Source organism: Carassius auratus, chromosome 2 (genome assembly GCF_003368295.1).
Source record: "Carassius auratus strain Wakin chromosome 2, ASM336829v1, whole genome shotgun sequence".
In the NCBI taxonomy this organism is placed as follows: Eukaryota; Metazoa; Chordata; class Actinopteri; order Cypriniformes; family Cyprinidae; genus Carassius; species Carassius auratus.
In genome coordinates this window covers 3685381-3701286 of record NC_039244.1, presented here as the reverse complement: position 1 = coordinate 3701286, position 15906 = coordinate 3685381, and the positions used below count along the sequence as shown (strand labels likewise).

The 15906-nt window shown below is 33.6% G+C and overlaps 3 protein-coding genes across 3 annotated transcripts; all 3 read right to left on the bottom strand.

Moving 5' to 3' along the window:
- Window positions 1-3609: 3609 nt before the first annotated feature.
- Window positions 3610-5763, bottom strand: LOC113112811 (lymphocyte antigen 6F-like). The gene is made up of 4 exons (XM_026278687.1): window positions 5655-5763; window positions 4648-4699; window positions 4439-4561; window positions 3610-4306 (listed from the first exon to the last, which is right to left on the bottom strand). The coding sequence occupies exons 2-4, from the start codon at window positions 4697-4699 to the stop codon at window positions 4194-4196; spliced, it is 288 nt and encodes a 95-aa protein (XP_026134472.1). The 5' UTR covers window positions 5655-5763; the 3' UTR covers window positions 3610-4193.
- A 3382-nt stretch (window positions 5764-9145) lies between these two features.
- On the bottom strand, window positions 9146-10367 carry LOC113112798 (CD59 glycoprotein-like). The gene is made up of 4 exons (XM_026278660.1): window positions 10279-10367; window positions 9983-10049; window positions 9565-9684; window positions 9146-9359 (listed from the first exon to the last, which is right to left on the bottom strand). Exons 2-4 carry the CDS (start codon window positions 10029-10031, stop codon window positions 9244-9246), a joined length of 285 nt encoding a protein of 94 aa, XP_026134445.1. The 5' UTR covers window positions 10032-10049; window positions 10279-10367; the 3' UTR covers window positions 9146-9243.
- Window positions 10368-13531: 3164 nt separating this feature from the next.
- Window positions 13532-15382, bottom strand: LOC113112803 (CD59 glycoprotein-like). The gene is made up of 4 exons (XM_026278673.1): window positions 15203-15382; window positions 14829-14881; window positions 13969-14091; window positions 13532-13843 (listed from the first exon to the last, which is right to left on the bottom strand). Exons 2-4 carry the CDS (start codon window positions 14875-14877, stop codon window positions 13734-13736), a joined length of 282 nt encoding a protein of 93 aa, XP_026134458.1. The 5' UTR covers window positions 14878-14881; window positions 15203-15382; the 3' UTR covers window positions 13532-13733.
- Window positions 15383-15906: the final 524 nt, after the last annotated feature.

Below are 15906 nucleotides of genomic sequence, written 5' to 3'. Positions count from 1 at the left end.
CAAAAACACATTCATATTAAGTGGATTCTTAGTTTTATGAGAACTTTGGATGAACAATGGTAAATATGTAATTGTCCCCAGTTTCCCTACACTTGTTAATCCAAAAGATTTAATGATTGTTCACTGATCAACATGTGGTATTTAAAGTTACTAGCCTTGAAATAATTTTTACATTCGAAATATTTCATGATATTTCTAACATTATAAATTCTCCCTGAAGACAGGACTGGGTTATCGCACTATAGCAATAATTTCCCTTTCGACCCTAAAAATAGTCTGGAGGAAGTTAAACTGCAATGTAGCTATACACCACTTTCATGAAGATGTATAGCTTGTCTTCATTAAAGGGGTATTAATGTTCCTTAAAGTACACCACCACAGCATTGTGTTATGCTATATAACAAGCAATGTGTATTGCAATCTGTCAAATTATTATTTATCAGACAGTTAAAACCACAATCAGGGTTGAAGACTGTCAAAAGTGGTTTTATCAAGCTTATTTTTTAGATATCATCAAATCAATACAGAGTTTTGTGGCTTTTACTCCGTGTTTTATAGCTTTGTTGATGCATTATTAATGATAATCATATTTTTGACCAATGGTCCATAGAATGAGAATTTGTCTCTTTGTCTCTGTCTTTGATCTGTAACCATATTTCATGTTTTAATATAAAACACAACAACAACACAGAAATGTAAATTCACTTAACTGAGCTGTTAAATACAGTATTAGCTGATTTTTGGCTGTCATTGTTTTTAAGGTTCTTTGAGGCTCTTTGTAATGTGTCTCATTCTGTTACCTCCAGCTCAACTGAATGCAATTGAGGTGAAAAGTCAGAGGAAGTTCATCAGGTCAGTGAGGGCACTAGTAACTTTTCTATGTAATATATGTGGTTTTGAGTAAAACCATAGAAAGAGAAAACCTCAGTGTTCACAAAAGTTAACAAGTTCACAATTACACAAACAAAAAAAATATATACCATACCACTTGTACTTGTATTAGTCTTTCTTTCTTCTTATAAATATATTTTTTTACATGATATGATCACACTAGATATATCTTGCAATTTATAATTTAAAAGGGAAGAAAGAAAATGACTGTGAAAGGAACATGATATGGTTTGGACCTCAAGAGAGTAATTAGCTTTTCTTTGTTGAATTGGAGAAGTTCAGGAGAAGAGTAAGAAGAGTGATGACACACAAAGTTTGCCACTCCTTTCTGATTCATGTATTTCGTAATATATACAGTATGGAAAGTGCGAAAGAACATAAGCTATGACTTCATAGTGGAAAATAAATAAGCAGTCACGTCAAAATGTCTCATCAGGATGAAATATATGAAGGTGCGTCTTGTTCATTCTTATCTGAACAAAAATCTGTTGAGAAAAAAGCTGTTAGGAAATGTATCAACATGAGCGGTGTAATTCAATCTGATTCATCAACTCAACAACTTTCAGTGTTTCTCTGATTTCACAATCTGACCCACCCAAGCACAATATTAATTAACCTGAATTAGCTTAACTATCAAGGGTGGGGTTTGAGTGGATGTTGAAGGTTCGCGTGATGAGGGTTACCATCCCCAAACAAGCCCAAACTGACTGTCCAGGAGAAACATTGACAGTAAATATGGAGGGCCCTCTAGAGGCATGAGCCATTTACTGCTCTAAAGGCCTGCTCTCAAAGGACAGTTTTGGGTTCAGTATCAGTGATCCAATTCATGTTACTTTTACTAGATCTACAGTATATAGCAAGTACACTATGTGAATTTTATGTTTGCATAGAATGGCCTGCAGTAAAACCCAGAAGTGTGCAGTATACAACAGTATATATATATATATATATATATATATATATATATATATATATATATATATATATATATATATATATATATATATATATATATATATATATATATATATATATATATATATATATACAGGGGCGGATCTAGAAAAAATATTGATGGGGAGGCGAGAAGGGGGCAGGAATTTTTGAGGGGTGGCAACATATGGCAGGCGTATATATACTGAATTTAGTCACAGTTATCAAAGTTTGATGATAAATATATGTGCACACTACAAAAGAACACAGGCTATCATTTACAAACTTAATCTCATGCAATCAATGTCATTTGAAACAGTTATAACAAACATTTCAAACATATAAGGAATAAGTGACCATACCCCATAAGCACCACCACACACACTAATGCATACAGTATGCATCAACATGTAATTAAAAGCATTATGAAAGGTTCAGTGTTATCAATATGTCAATTTATTATAAAAACAAGGTTCGCAAATCATTTGAGTCAGTTTTGGGATCGCAAACCATTTGAATCAGTTCGGAGCGGGTTCGCGAATCATTTGAGTCAGTTAGGGAGTTCAAAGTGGGTTCGCGAATCATTTGAGTCAGATTGGGGATCGCAAATCATTTGAATCAGTTCGGGACTTCGCAGCGGGATCGCGAATCATTTGAGTCAGTTATGGGGATCGCAAATAATTTGAGTCAGTTTGGGAGTTCGGAGCGGGATCGCGAATAATTTGAGTCAGTTTGGGAGTTCGAGGCGGGTTCGCGAATCATTTGAATCAGTTCGAGAGTTCGGGAGCGGCTTCGCGGATCATTTGAATCAATTCGAGAGTTCGCAGCGGGTTCGCGAATCATTTGAGTCAGTTCGGTAGTTCAAAGCGGGTTCACGAATCATTTGAGTCAGTTTGGGGATCGCAAATCATTTGAATCAGTTCGGGAGTTCGGAGCGGGATCACGAATCATTTGAATCGGTTCGGGAGTTCGTAGTGGGTTCGCGAATCATTTGAGTCAGTTTGGGGATCGCATATCATTTGAATCAGTTCGGGAGTTCGGAGCGGGATCACGAATCATTTGAATCGGTTCGGAAGTTCGTAGCGGGTTCGCGAATCATTTGAGTCAGTTTGGGAGTTCAAAGCGGGTTCGCGAATCATTTGAGTCAGTTTGGGGATCGCAAATCATTTGAATCAGTTTGGGAGTTCGGAGCGGGATCACGAATCAGGAAAGATTCGTGCTCATAAATTTGTGAGAGTATTTGTTATTTTTCATTACCATATCACAATATTATAAATTAATTGGATTTTGAAAAGATATTGCTGATATTATAATTAGGGCTGGGTATTGATAGGCCTACATTTTTCTTGATGCATTTTGCTTACATTTAAAAGAAAGCTCTCTATGTTGATGCTTTCTATTTATAGGGAATTGTTATTGAGTCAAACAAACAGTTAGTCCTGTTGAACTATTTATTAAAAGTGGCTAATAAGATTTGACTGGTACACCGGGAAGGTTTATTTTATTTTTATTGATTCACTACAATGAACCGGCTCATAAGAGTCATTAGTTTGTGAATTAGACGAATTTGTGAATTTGTGAATTTTTTTTCAAATTTGTGAATTTGTGAATTGCATTGTACAAAATGTTTGTTTTGAGGACAGCTGAAAGACCATTATTTTGTAAGAATAAGTACCACCACCTATGGAACAAACTTGTAAGGTTAACTGTTGATTCATTCATGAACTAAACTATTCACTGCACAATCTCGGCAATACATAATATTATATCAAACACTGACACTTATAACTCTTAAAATACCATTTTATTTTCTTAGTGTGAAGATAATTAAAAAAATTAATGGGTTTAATGGTTTTTAATGGAACAATCAATGTCAAGAGTGTAAATCAAGTAGTTATGCTACCATACGAGTCCTACTAGTTCTGCTCTATATAGTGCACAGTATTCTTATTTTTTATACATATAACACCTGTATGACCAACTGAACATTAGTAAAGGGTCATTTATGAACAGTTTGTTAATTTTGCATCTGTTGTGTGACAAACGAACAAAACACAGAGATTTGAAGACACATGTGAAATGATACACAGCTGTAGCAAATTCATGTCTTTAATGCGGCATTTTGTTCATGCTAGCTTTTTTTGTTTTAGTATGAAGTGCATATATGAAAAAGTGCCCACAGTTACAGAATCACCCTATTACTAATTTACATGTTGTACAACATCCTATTACTCAACATTAACCAATAATTGGTATTGCATTAGTAAATAATTATACTAATATACATATGTGTGACATGTGCTACTTAAATGTTACCATTCTGGGTATTTTTTCCCTCTATGGCTTGATATGCATTGCGTTGTGTGGGTTTAAATGACTGGGGTGTTGCACAGGTCCGTATCACAGCACTTGGTCTTAATATAGGGGCTTGTCTGAAGAATCATGCAGTCTGCCTTGCTAATGCACCTCCGGAAGTAAGAAACTAGAGGAATGAATAAGAATATATGAGAAAAAGAGCTTCTTTGTTCATCTTGACATGACATGACTCTGTACAAGTCTTTTCTGTATTTTTGAGAAAAGTTCATCACACATGTGATAATAATAGGAAACTCACAGGGAGAGATTGTGAATCTGGCAGATACACAGGTGTCTTTTTTATAGCCGCACGTCTCCTGTGTGGTCACACAACGTCCTCCAGGTGTGCGGGGAACACAGTTGTGACATTTCAGGGCAGAGCCTACAACACATTAATCTGATTAAAAAAAGACACTTTAAATGACACATTATTGTTTTGCACACTTAGATAAGACACCATTAACCTACCATTCTCCAACACCAGGAGAACAACAAGAGTAAGCAGCAAAACTTTCATCATCTGTTGAATAAAGTGGAAAACTAATCAGTTGAAACAATGTATTGTGTCACAATATATCGCAATACATAAATGCAGCAATATGTATTGTGGATAGAGACAGAATGTATTGTACTGTGTTCAACAGACAAATTTAACTTAGCATTAGATATAATGGTGCATCAAATAGCAAACCCAGAAGTTTTTTTTTATTATTAATATTTGTGTCAATAAAAAAAACAAACACGTTATTTAATAAAACAAAATATTTAAAACATTTTAAATGTATTCAGTGAAAGCATACAAGTCTAAAATAAAAAACAGATTTTTTTCTTTTAAACTGCAGTGCTTGGACTACAATTTTTTATTCATTTTGAAACATGTCTGTTTTTAAAACAGGTCTGGATCATATTTTGTTTTAATATATGTGATTTCTTGTTCAATTTATGATTAGATATACTGTGTATATATATATATATATATATATATATATATATATATATATATATATATATATATATATAGTATCTGTGATGTTTACATTGTGACATTTTGATAATTTATTCTGATTAAAATATATTTTAGAAAGTATTGACAGCACAGTAATATTTGTTGAGTTTCATTTTCTGATTTTAAAGGATGATTCTCATAATTGAATTGCAAAAAAAATTATAATATTTATATTTATTGCATTATAACACTGAGAATGTTAGGAGAAAACAGTTAATTTCTCATCTAAATATGTCACAATGCAAAATGCACAATCAGAGAAATGACCTGTGAGAAATGACCTGCACCTCAACAGTTTTCAACAGAACAATAAGAGTTTAGATCCTAACAGTTTGTGATTTCATAAAGAAAGCACTGTTCATTTATACTTCATTGTCTGAAACTCATTTTATTTTCTGCTAAATCTTAGAATAAACTTAATGCAGTGTAATTTAACAAACGAAGGTAGTATAACATTGTGTAAACGTACCTTGAGTGTGAAGCAGAGCTGAGCTGAAGTGAGTTCCTATACACCTGTGTTTGTCCCTTATATACTCTGATGCTGCCTGTTCATTTCCTGGAATCTTTGTCAGGAATTTGGAAATTCCGATTTGAATTTCAGCCAAAGAACTTGTACCACAACACAAGTGTTTGTTCACTGTGTGCTCTTGGCTTGAGTTTCAGATGATACAGTAAGTGTCACTTTTATTTGGTTTAGTGGTCCGTGTGATTGTGTAACATTTTTGTTTTGTTCTGTTCTGGTCTTTTCCAGTTCAGCAACAAAGATACATTGTTTTCTGTTATCTTATTTACTGTGCTTGCGCAAACCTGACCGGAATAGAGTTTCATTTAATCAAATATCACCATGTAGATGTTTTGTAAGATACTTTTGTTGCATGTGATCAGTTATTAACTCTTACTTAAGCAAAATATGCCAAACCAGGGTCTTTGCAATCAGAGAATAAAAGTGAATTTATATATGTACGTTTTAATATAATATAGTTGGATATAATGCAACATTTACTTTTAGCCAATGTCCACCAGTCAGGTCAGATTTTTGGCCCTTTGTGTGCTCTAAAGCATTCAGATATTAGATGTCCAGAATAGAAATGTGCACATTGCAGATGAAATACAGACTGAAAGTAGCCGAATTGTTTGCCATTCACTTAAATGTGCAACATATTGACAATGCAATGCAATAACAATACCTTACAAAAATTAACCATGGTTTTACCGCAAATAAGACCAAAAAATCATGGGTAATATAGTTAAACCATGGTAACCACAAATGAACCATGGTCTTGTTACACTTTACCATAATTGAACCAAGGTATTTGTAATACATGGCATGGTAAGGGATGCTACTCTTAGAAATGTTTGCTTACACTGCATAATGTGTGCAGTTTCACCTGTACTTTTCATCTACTTTTTTTCAGTGTACAGTAATGGTCACAGTGCACTGCCCAAAAAAAAAAAAAAAAAAACTACATTTATTTAAATGTAGCTAAAATAAATTATTTTCAACCACTTATCTTAACATTTTTTTTTCATTGCAGTGAATGGTTGAGGTGATGGAGAGCGACACCAGGTGGTCAGGATGGGGAGCTGCAGGCTTTCGGTGATTTACAGCTGATTAAATATTTGTGATGGCATACAGTTCCGACATGGGCCTATTTATTTTTTATAAAGTAAAAAATAATAATTAATAATAATAATTTTAAATTACTTAAATAAAATGATTCACCATCATCAAATCTTTTTGTAAACCATTATATTTATTGTCAGGCAAAATCTGTAAATACGACAGAGTGAAGCCTCTTTAAACATCTATATTATTGTAAACATGACAGGTTTATTATCAGTTCTGAATTGCTAAATTCTATTGATACTTTGTGACGTCATACTGTTTTGAAACATTAAAAAATGTCACATTGCACAATGTACTAGGGAAATGATGTCACCTTTATTTGTTTACTTACGCAGCACAAAATCAGCTGGATAAGGCTTATTGGCATTTTAAAGCATATTATCATCCAGCATCACTGCAAATATACCTTTCATTTAAAACAAATCAATTTTAAAACAAACCAGTCTAGTAGTAAGTTAGCATAAAAGTGTAATTGTTCATTTGTTTGTGTCAAATTCTTTCTAAAGCGTATTTTTGTGCATCTTAAAAGCGACATCTTTTGCTCAGAGGGAGAGATGGTGAATCTTGCCGATACACAAGTGTCTTTTCTATAGCACACGTCTCCTCCAGCGGATATAACATATCAGGAGGAAACCTACAACGGTTATTAGGCTGATTTATGAACTATTGTTTTTATGACACTTTAAATGACAGATTATTAGACTCTTTAGATAAGATTTCTGACTAGGGCTTTAACAATATGTCATGTCACAAGATATTATACAATTTCCAAAATACAACAATATGTAGTGGCAGGTATGGTTTGCCTAAAAAAAAAAAAAAGAAAGAAAAAAAGGCATTGTAAATTAAGCACATTTGAGCTTCAGTATTTAGAAATTGTTTATTTAATAAAATATTTTTTTTAAACATTTTAAAATAGTTCGGTATGTATGTATATATAATAGTAATATATATATATATATATATATATATATATATATATATATATATATATATATATAGTGATCGTTTGGATGATACTCTATTCATATAGTATTTATAAGCACATGAAATAATATTTAATATTATAATATTGAATATCATATCATGTGTGTGTATGTATGCATGTATGTTTGTATGTACCAGGAGCACCTTTAAAAAAACAACAAATTCCTTATGTGTTTGCGCACACCTGGCGAATAAAGCTAATTTTGATTCTGATAATATATTATTATAAATATTATATCACATTTATTTGGGTGATTTTAAAGGATTCTTTTTTAAAATTGCAGGATAATACTAAGAATGTTAGAATAAATATTGTTAATTTTTCATCCAAATGTCACAATGCAAAATGCACAACTGTTTTGATTTTGAGGTGGGAAATGGTTTGCATCTAAACAATTTATTGTTAAATTATCTTTCATTGCCCTTAAGAAAAATAGAACAAAAAAAATTCTCACCTGAGCCAAATTACAGGGTAAAAGAAAAAGATGGCAGCATGGTTGTGTTATTTTTACACAGAGTTGGATGGATCTGTTAGTAAAATCTGTTGTCTTCAGCAGCCTTTGGTGCATTACATGCTGGTGACACTTTTTGTACTTTTCCACCAAAGGCTGCATGCCTTTTATATTTTGGTTCTTGACAAGCTTCTTTTTTTTTTGGTATCCTTATTTTTCAAGGTTCATAAGGTTCATTTCTTCACTGATATTGGGATATTGGCCCAAACGTGGGCCATTTTGCAGATTAAGAATTTTTCTTTAAAAGAGAACAAATAATGTTGAAAACTGAAATATAACTTGTTTCTCTCTATAAAAACAGCTGCATCTAACTTTCCTGTCTGTGTGCCAAACATGTTCTTTTCCCATAGTTTATGTGTTTCTAACTCAAGAAGTATTAAATATATCTTAATATCCTTTTTAATTCTGGTTCTTAAGAAACTTTTCTTTGGATATCTTCATCTTTAAGGCCATATATAAGTCTATCCCAGAGAAATGCAGACCTGTAGATCCATAGTTGAATCCTTTTTCAGTGGCCGAGCACTATAGGTCACTTTGCATACAGCTGATATGTTTTTACCAGGGGATGTCTGAAGAACAAATGTTGAAACTAGAAGTGTACCTGTATTTATTCACATAAAAACAATAAGATCTGTATTTTGATTCTATAAATTGTTATGAATAAGGAAATGGCCATTTAGCTTGTGCAATAACTTTATTTCACTTTAGCATTTCAGAAATGTACATCTACTAAAAATCTTACATTTTAATAATTGATGTTTTATTTAAATGTTCCACAATGATTCGATCATTCAGCTGTTGCAAACGCTAAAATAAACCACAAACATCAGTAACCCATATTATAAATCATAATATTTTTTGTTGGGAAATGGTGAAGCCTCTTTTGAACATCTGTAAAATTATAAACTTGGAAAGGTTTGACAGACGTCAGTCTAAATGATGATCATGTTATTGCAGAGGTCTGAATGGCAGCATTTAGCTTTCATGGCAGTGTTACTCGAGAGAATAAGACACTCTGTCATACTGCTACATCTCCGGAAGCCCATGACTAGAAGAAACAGAAATCAAAACATGTTTGACATTTATGCATCTCATGATTTGATCTAATCACAAATAGAACATTCATCTGCTTACAATGTACAGAATCACATTACAGCTGCTGCAGTTTGTGTCCATGTCAGTCTTATTTTATTTAAGTTAGTATTTTAGAATATTTTTCTACGGTGGGAACCTCAGAGGAAGGTTAAACTCACAAGGAGGGAAGTTGAATCTGGCTGCGATACAAGCATCTTTCCCCGAGTCACAGGTCTCTTGAGTTGGTGTGCAGCGTGTGCCCCCCTGAGGAACGCAGTGGTTGCACTTCAGTGCAGATCCTGCAACACACAGAGTCATACATATATCTAAAAAAATCTTCTGAATTTTCATTTAGTTTAACTTGATGTACAGAAATAACTAAAACTGGAATAAAACTACATAGACATAGACAAATTACAAACTAATAATAAAAATGACAGAACACACAACAAATTTACTAGAACATTAAATAAAATTCTAATGACAACAGAAAATATATGATTATATTCAAATAACTATAATAGTCTCTCAATGTTACAAAAATAACGTTTTGAATCATGTTAATGTTTAACCTTTTAATAGCATCTTTAAACTCACCGTAGTTCAACGCCAGAACAAGAATGAGGACCACCAGCAATGTCTTCATTATTTTTCTTGATGAGAGCTGAAAGAAGGAGAAAATGAATGTCTTTTTTTTTTAAACAAGCTATCTGTTAATAATTAGTGCATGTCTGACAAATGATAAAACCAGCAAAATTTCCCAGTCAAATTGTAATGATTCAAAAATCTAGACCTTAGATCAATGCAGTTCTGTGTTGTACTGTTTTATAAGGCTAATAAAACCAGAAGCACAGAAAATATCAAATAGCATGTGTATTGTTTTAATAGCTTACCTCACAAGTAATGCAGGATTGAGCGTTCTGTATTATAAGTTCACAAGCACTTGTGTGTGTCTTTTATATACTTGTCATGTACTCAGGATTGAATCATTTCCAGTAATTCAGAAATTCCCAAAGTGTTTGAGACCTGTTCTTTGGGTTAAAATGATGCCACAACATTTTCCCAACTGTGTTTGGTCTTGTTTGAGTCATGCATTAGCTTCAGACCATCAGTACTGTTCATATCATGTGCTTGAGCAAGATCCTGTTCTGTCCTGTTCTACTACTACAGAACACTTGTTTTTAATATGGCGTAAGTCCATTACGGCAGTGCTTTAAGAGGCCCAAAAGAGGTGCCGGTACTCTATTATAGCCAAAAAAAAAATTATTTCCTTTTTGTTTTTATATCTCCCCTCATCCCCTGAGGTAACAACAACTATATTGAAGGGCTTTTATATACAGCAGTCAACAGGCAACTTTAATAATAAATCCTTTTATTAGTTTGTGGATTTGCTTGAGCTAGAAAGAACTACTGAACATAAATAAAATGTGCAAAAGGATTTAGAAAAAATACCCTTAGAAAGAGCTACTGCATTACTGCATTCAAACTTCCAAACTGACTCAAATGATTCGCGAACCCGCTACGAACTCCCGAACTGATTCAAATGATTCGCGATCCCCAAACCGACTCAAATGTTTCGCGAACCCGCTTTGAACTCCCGAACTGACTCAAATGATTCGCGAACCCGCTACGAACTCCCGAACTGATTCAAATGAGTCGCGATCCCGCGCCGAACTCCCGAACTGACTCAAATGATTCTCGAACCCGAACTCTCGAATTGATTTAAATGATCCGCGAAGCCGCTCCGAACTCCCAAACTGATTCAAATGATTTGCGATCCCCAAATTGACTCAATGATTCGCGAACCCGCTCCGAACTCCCAAACTGACTCAAATGATTCGCGATCCCGCTCCGAACTCCCAAAATGACTAAAATGATTCGCGAAACTGCTACAAACTCTCGAATTGATTCAAATGATCCACGAAGCCGCTCCGAACTCCCGATCTGATTCAAATGATTTGCGATCCCCAAACTGACTCAAATGATTCGTGAACCCGCTCCGAACTCACGAATTGATTCAAATGATCCGCGAAGTCGCTACGAACTCCCGAACTGATTCAAATGATTTGCGATCCCCAAACTGACTCAAATGATTCGCGAACCCGCTACGAACTCCCGAACTGACTCAAATGATTCGCGAACCCGCTCCGAGCACCCAAACTGGTTCAAATGATTCACGCTCCATACGCTGAACTAGAAAGAATTAGGAAGCATGCATTTTGATGGGTGCTCTGAAAAGCAGCAGTGCAGGCAAAGGATTAAAACCTCTATTAAAACAGATGTCCAAATGAATGTAGTACCTGTAGGCTAAAAGCACGTTCTGGGCACATGGAGAGGTGGCGGTACACTCAAGAGCTATATTTGGAAGTGGTGGTACTGAGTACCAGTGCTTACCGCCCACTTAAAGCACTGCATTACGGAAATTTTCTTAAATATTTTCTACATTTGGGTATCAAACTAAACTATTATGGTTGTGTCTTCCTCTTTCCCAACAATGCATTTACATGCACACGAGTTCAGTGTTATTTTTTTCAAACAGGTTCAGTAAAAATCTATAATAAATTTAGAGATGAAACAATTGTCACTAAGAAAAATAATAGTACATTTCACAAATAATTACAAATTGCTAGAAATGCATTTAGTTAAATGTGAACGTTGTAATAGAACGTTGTAATATTGTGTAAGTAACTTAATCGGAAACAAAATGTTGTTAATCATGGCAGCAAAACCTACATTTTTATTTAAATGAAATGCAAAACAACAGTCCTTTTCTTTAATCTTTAATCTTTTTCTAAATAAATATGATTGTTAACATTACTTCCCCTTCAACTGTTCAATTTCTTAAATTCAAACTTAAATAATAATAATAATAATAATAAAACTTTTTAAAAAAAAACTATTATTTCTGCTTTTTTTTTTTGCCAAAGTACTTTATGTACTAAATAAAAAATAATAAAACTCAATTAATATTTTTTAAAAATATATATAATATACTAATACTAATAACTAATAAATATGACAAAACCCACAATAAAATGACAAACTTTTGCTATCTCATTTGTACTAAACTAACACTGAAGCAAAGGACAGGAAGGTCAGTTAAACAGTATTTCCTCCAGTGACTCTGATAAAAAATGACTAATGTTTTCTTTGATTATCAGGACTGGCAGGAAAGTTTAATATTGAGTAAATCTAAATATAAAAGTTTAATGTAAGTTAAATATTAAAGTTGAGGAACACAAGAGTCCGATGGGACAGGTGATAAATATCAGGTTTGAGACTAAGAGAAATATTATTATTTGTCTGTAAGAGGTTTGTTCTGATATATTAAGCACTTTTTCTGCTGTTTAGAGTCTGAATCTGTTCATCAAGCATTTACTGAATTAGAAATGTTCCAGTAAGTGCGAGCAGATGTTTCTTCTGAGTCCAAGGTCCGTGTGTGCACAAGGCTTTAATGTCTGTTTGATTTAGCTCTGCCCGTGGCTTAGTTAACTGGCTGAAAAGATGAAATGAACGATGACAGTCATTTGATCTAGCAGTGATTAATTATGTAACAAAAAATTTAATCCAAACATGTGATGTAAAGCTCATATGGCAGACAAACAGAAGTTGCAGTTCATCATATTTAATTGGCTGGTTATTGGGATTTTTTTATGTGCACTGTCACTGAAAGCCAATGTTAATTGATTTTTCTTTCTATTTTGTCTTTTCTATACAAATATCTAAAAATGCATAAATCAAGAGACATTTACTTTAAAAGCAAAATGACTTTAAAAGATGTTAAATCTTGTTTTATTATTATTTTGTTCATTTGAGATAAACAGCCGATTATTTATCAATGTATGTTGTTTATTTGTTTTACTTTTTTTTTTTTTATTCTAAAACTTTGTTCATTTCCAGACTTTGTATTTTCTTAGTAATATTCAACTGGTATGTCAATAATATGCACTAATAATATTGCAATATATTTTAATTTGTGATTCAATCACTTTTTTACCTGTAAAAAGTCTCCTATTGCATGCTATTGGTAATACTGTATATATGTTTTTAAAATATTTCACAGACAAACAATTTTCTGTGAAGTGAGAATGTATGTATTTGTATGATATGTGGTAAAAAGCAAGTAAAGCACATCATCAACAAAAATGCTAGCATGCTTAGTTTATTTTAATATTAATGACCACCTTGAAACAGACTGTTTTTGTAACATTGCACAAATAAGAATTTAATGTTGAAATGTTGTCTTTTTTATATATTAAACAAAAAAAGCACATTTATAAACAAACATGTGTAATGTATCATATTGAAAGCTGTTTTGTGAGTCATGCTGATTTATGGCAGTGGCAGATCAGTCGAAAGTGTTGCAGAGATCCTTCTGACAGCACTTGATGTTGACGTAAGCGTTCTGTTTCACCATCTCACACCCTGACATGGACATGCACTTCTGGTAATGACCGTCTGTTTCAAACAAAACCACAAACACAAGACATTTAATTATTTAACAAATTGTTAATGTCATGTCATTAATAGCAGCAGCTCTTAGTTATTGTCTAAAGGTGATCAGAGTGGGTTTAATCACTCACATGGACTTCTGCGGAACCTGGCAGCAGCACATGCGTCTTTGTCTGAGGGGCAGGTTACGGTGGTGACCTCACAGGCCCCTCCTGCTTTTGCTGGGACACAGTTCAGGCAGTCCAGGGCCGAGCCTTATAAACACACGGGACAATATTTGAGTTCACATTTCCTATTTGTGCAGATGCACCCTTACATGGACATAAACCCTGTATGTATAAAAGTCTTTGACCTCGTGGTTTGAACCGTTTTTGCTGCTCTCATGTTGACATTTCAGACCTTTCATGCATCATGAATGATCTGAAGTCCATTTTATGACAAGAAATCAATAATCACACACTGCTTTTGACTTCAGACCATTGCATGGATTTTTACTTATGATGTTCAGCATATTTTCTTATATTTACTTGAAATGTATAGTGATATGAAAAAGATAATCAGTACAATTTGTTTTTTATATTTTTACCAGAAATGCAAAACCTGCCCTCATGCTATATGCAAAAGTTCAACTATTTCTTATTTTCTGTTGCTCTATCCAATCATATTTCAGCACACAAAGCATATGCATCGAATGATTATGTTCAGTGCATAATAGATGATCTCAATACCAATTTTAACATCAAAGAATGTAAATAGTTTAATTAATGTATAATTAAATAAAGATGATGTACAGTACAGTGCTTAATTTAAAACTTAATTTACTGTTTTTCCAGACTTTTAGACCCTACTGGGTTTAGGTTATTTCAATACTTCATTCTACAGACGATATTCACTAATAACAGCAATACATATCAATCTGTAATTTGCTAATTTTAATGTTTCCGCATGTAAAGTTTAATATTTATGACAGGAAATCAATAATCACACTCACCGCCTGTCACGACCAGCATGAGAACAACAGCCAATACCAGGAACTTCATCTTTCTGGGAAACAAACCGAAGAAGAGAGACTTATTTCATTTAATATCTTAGGAAAACTGGGAATATAAGTCTAAATAGTATTGAAACACATACTAAACCAACCAATTGAAAGCAAACCAAAGCATCATAAATGTACTAAAAACGAACAATTACTGTGATTAGTCTGATATTTCCCAGAGTAGATCAATAAAGGTTTATATGGTGCTTTATGATGCATCCCTGATATGTGCTTTAATGTATTGTAAATATATATATATATATATATATAAAAAAAAAATTTAAATCAACATTCATAAATAAAACTGTGTGTGAAGTGTAACTCACCTTCGCACTGCGTAGGACTTAGTGAAACTGTTCTTCTTCTGTCTGTATTTCTATATGAAACTTCACCTTTATCCCACAGTTTCTTATCAGCTACCTCCTCTCTCTCTTTTTCTTTCTGCAAACAAACCAAGCCCTGTCATATGCAGCACAGTAAAATCAATGGTCTTGACACAAGAAAATGAAAAATATGTCTCTTTTTTATGTGTGTAACTTTGTGTGTTTGCAGGGTGTTGTGCAATGTTGTAATCGCATGTATGCAATTTCCTTCCTGCAGCTTCCCAGCTGGGGTCATGAAGACGAACAAATAGATAGATAGATAGATAGATAGATAGATAGATAGATAGATAGATAGATAGATAGATAGATAGATAGATAGATAGATAGATAGATAGATAGATAGATAGATAGTTGGATAGATGTATGGATGGATGGATGGATAGATAGACAGACAGACAGACAGACAGACAGACAGACAGACAGACAGACAGACCGCTGATAGATAGACGGACAGACAGACAGACAGACAGAGAGACAGACCGCTGATAGATAGACAGACAGACAGAGAGATAGACCGATGATGGACAGACAGACAGACAGACAGAGACCGCTGATAGATAGACAGACAGACAGACAGACAGACAGACAGACAGATAGATAGATAGAAAGATAGACAGATAGATAGACAGACAGACAGTAAGACAGAC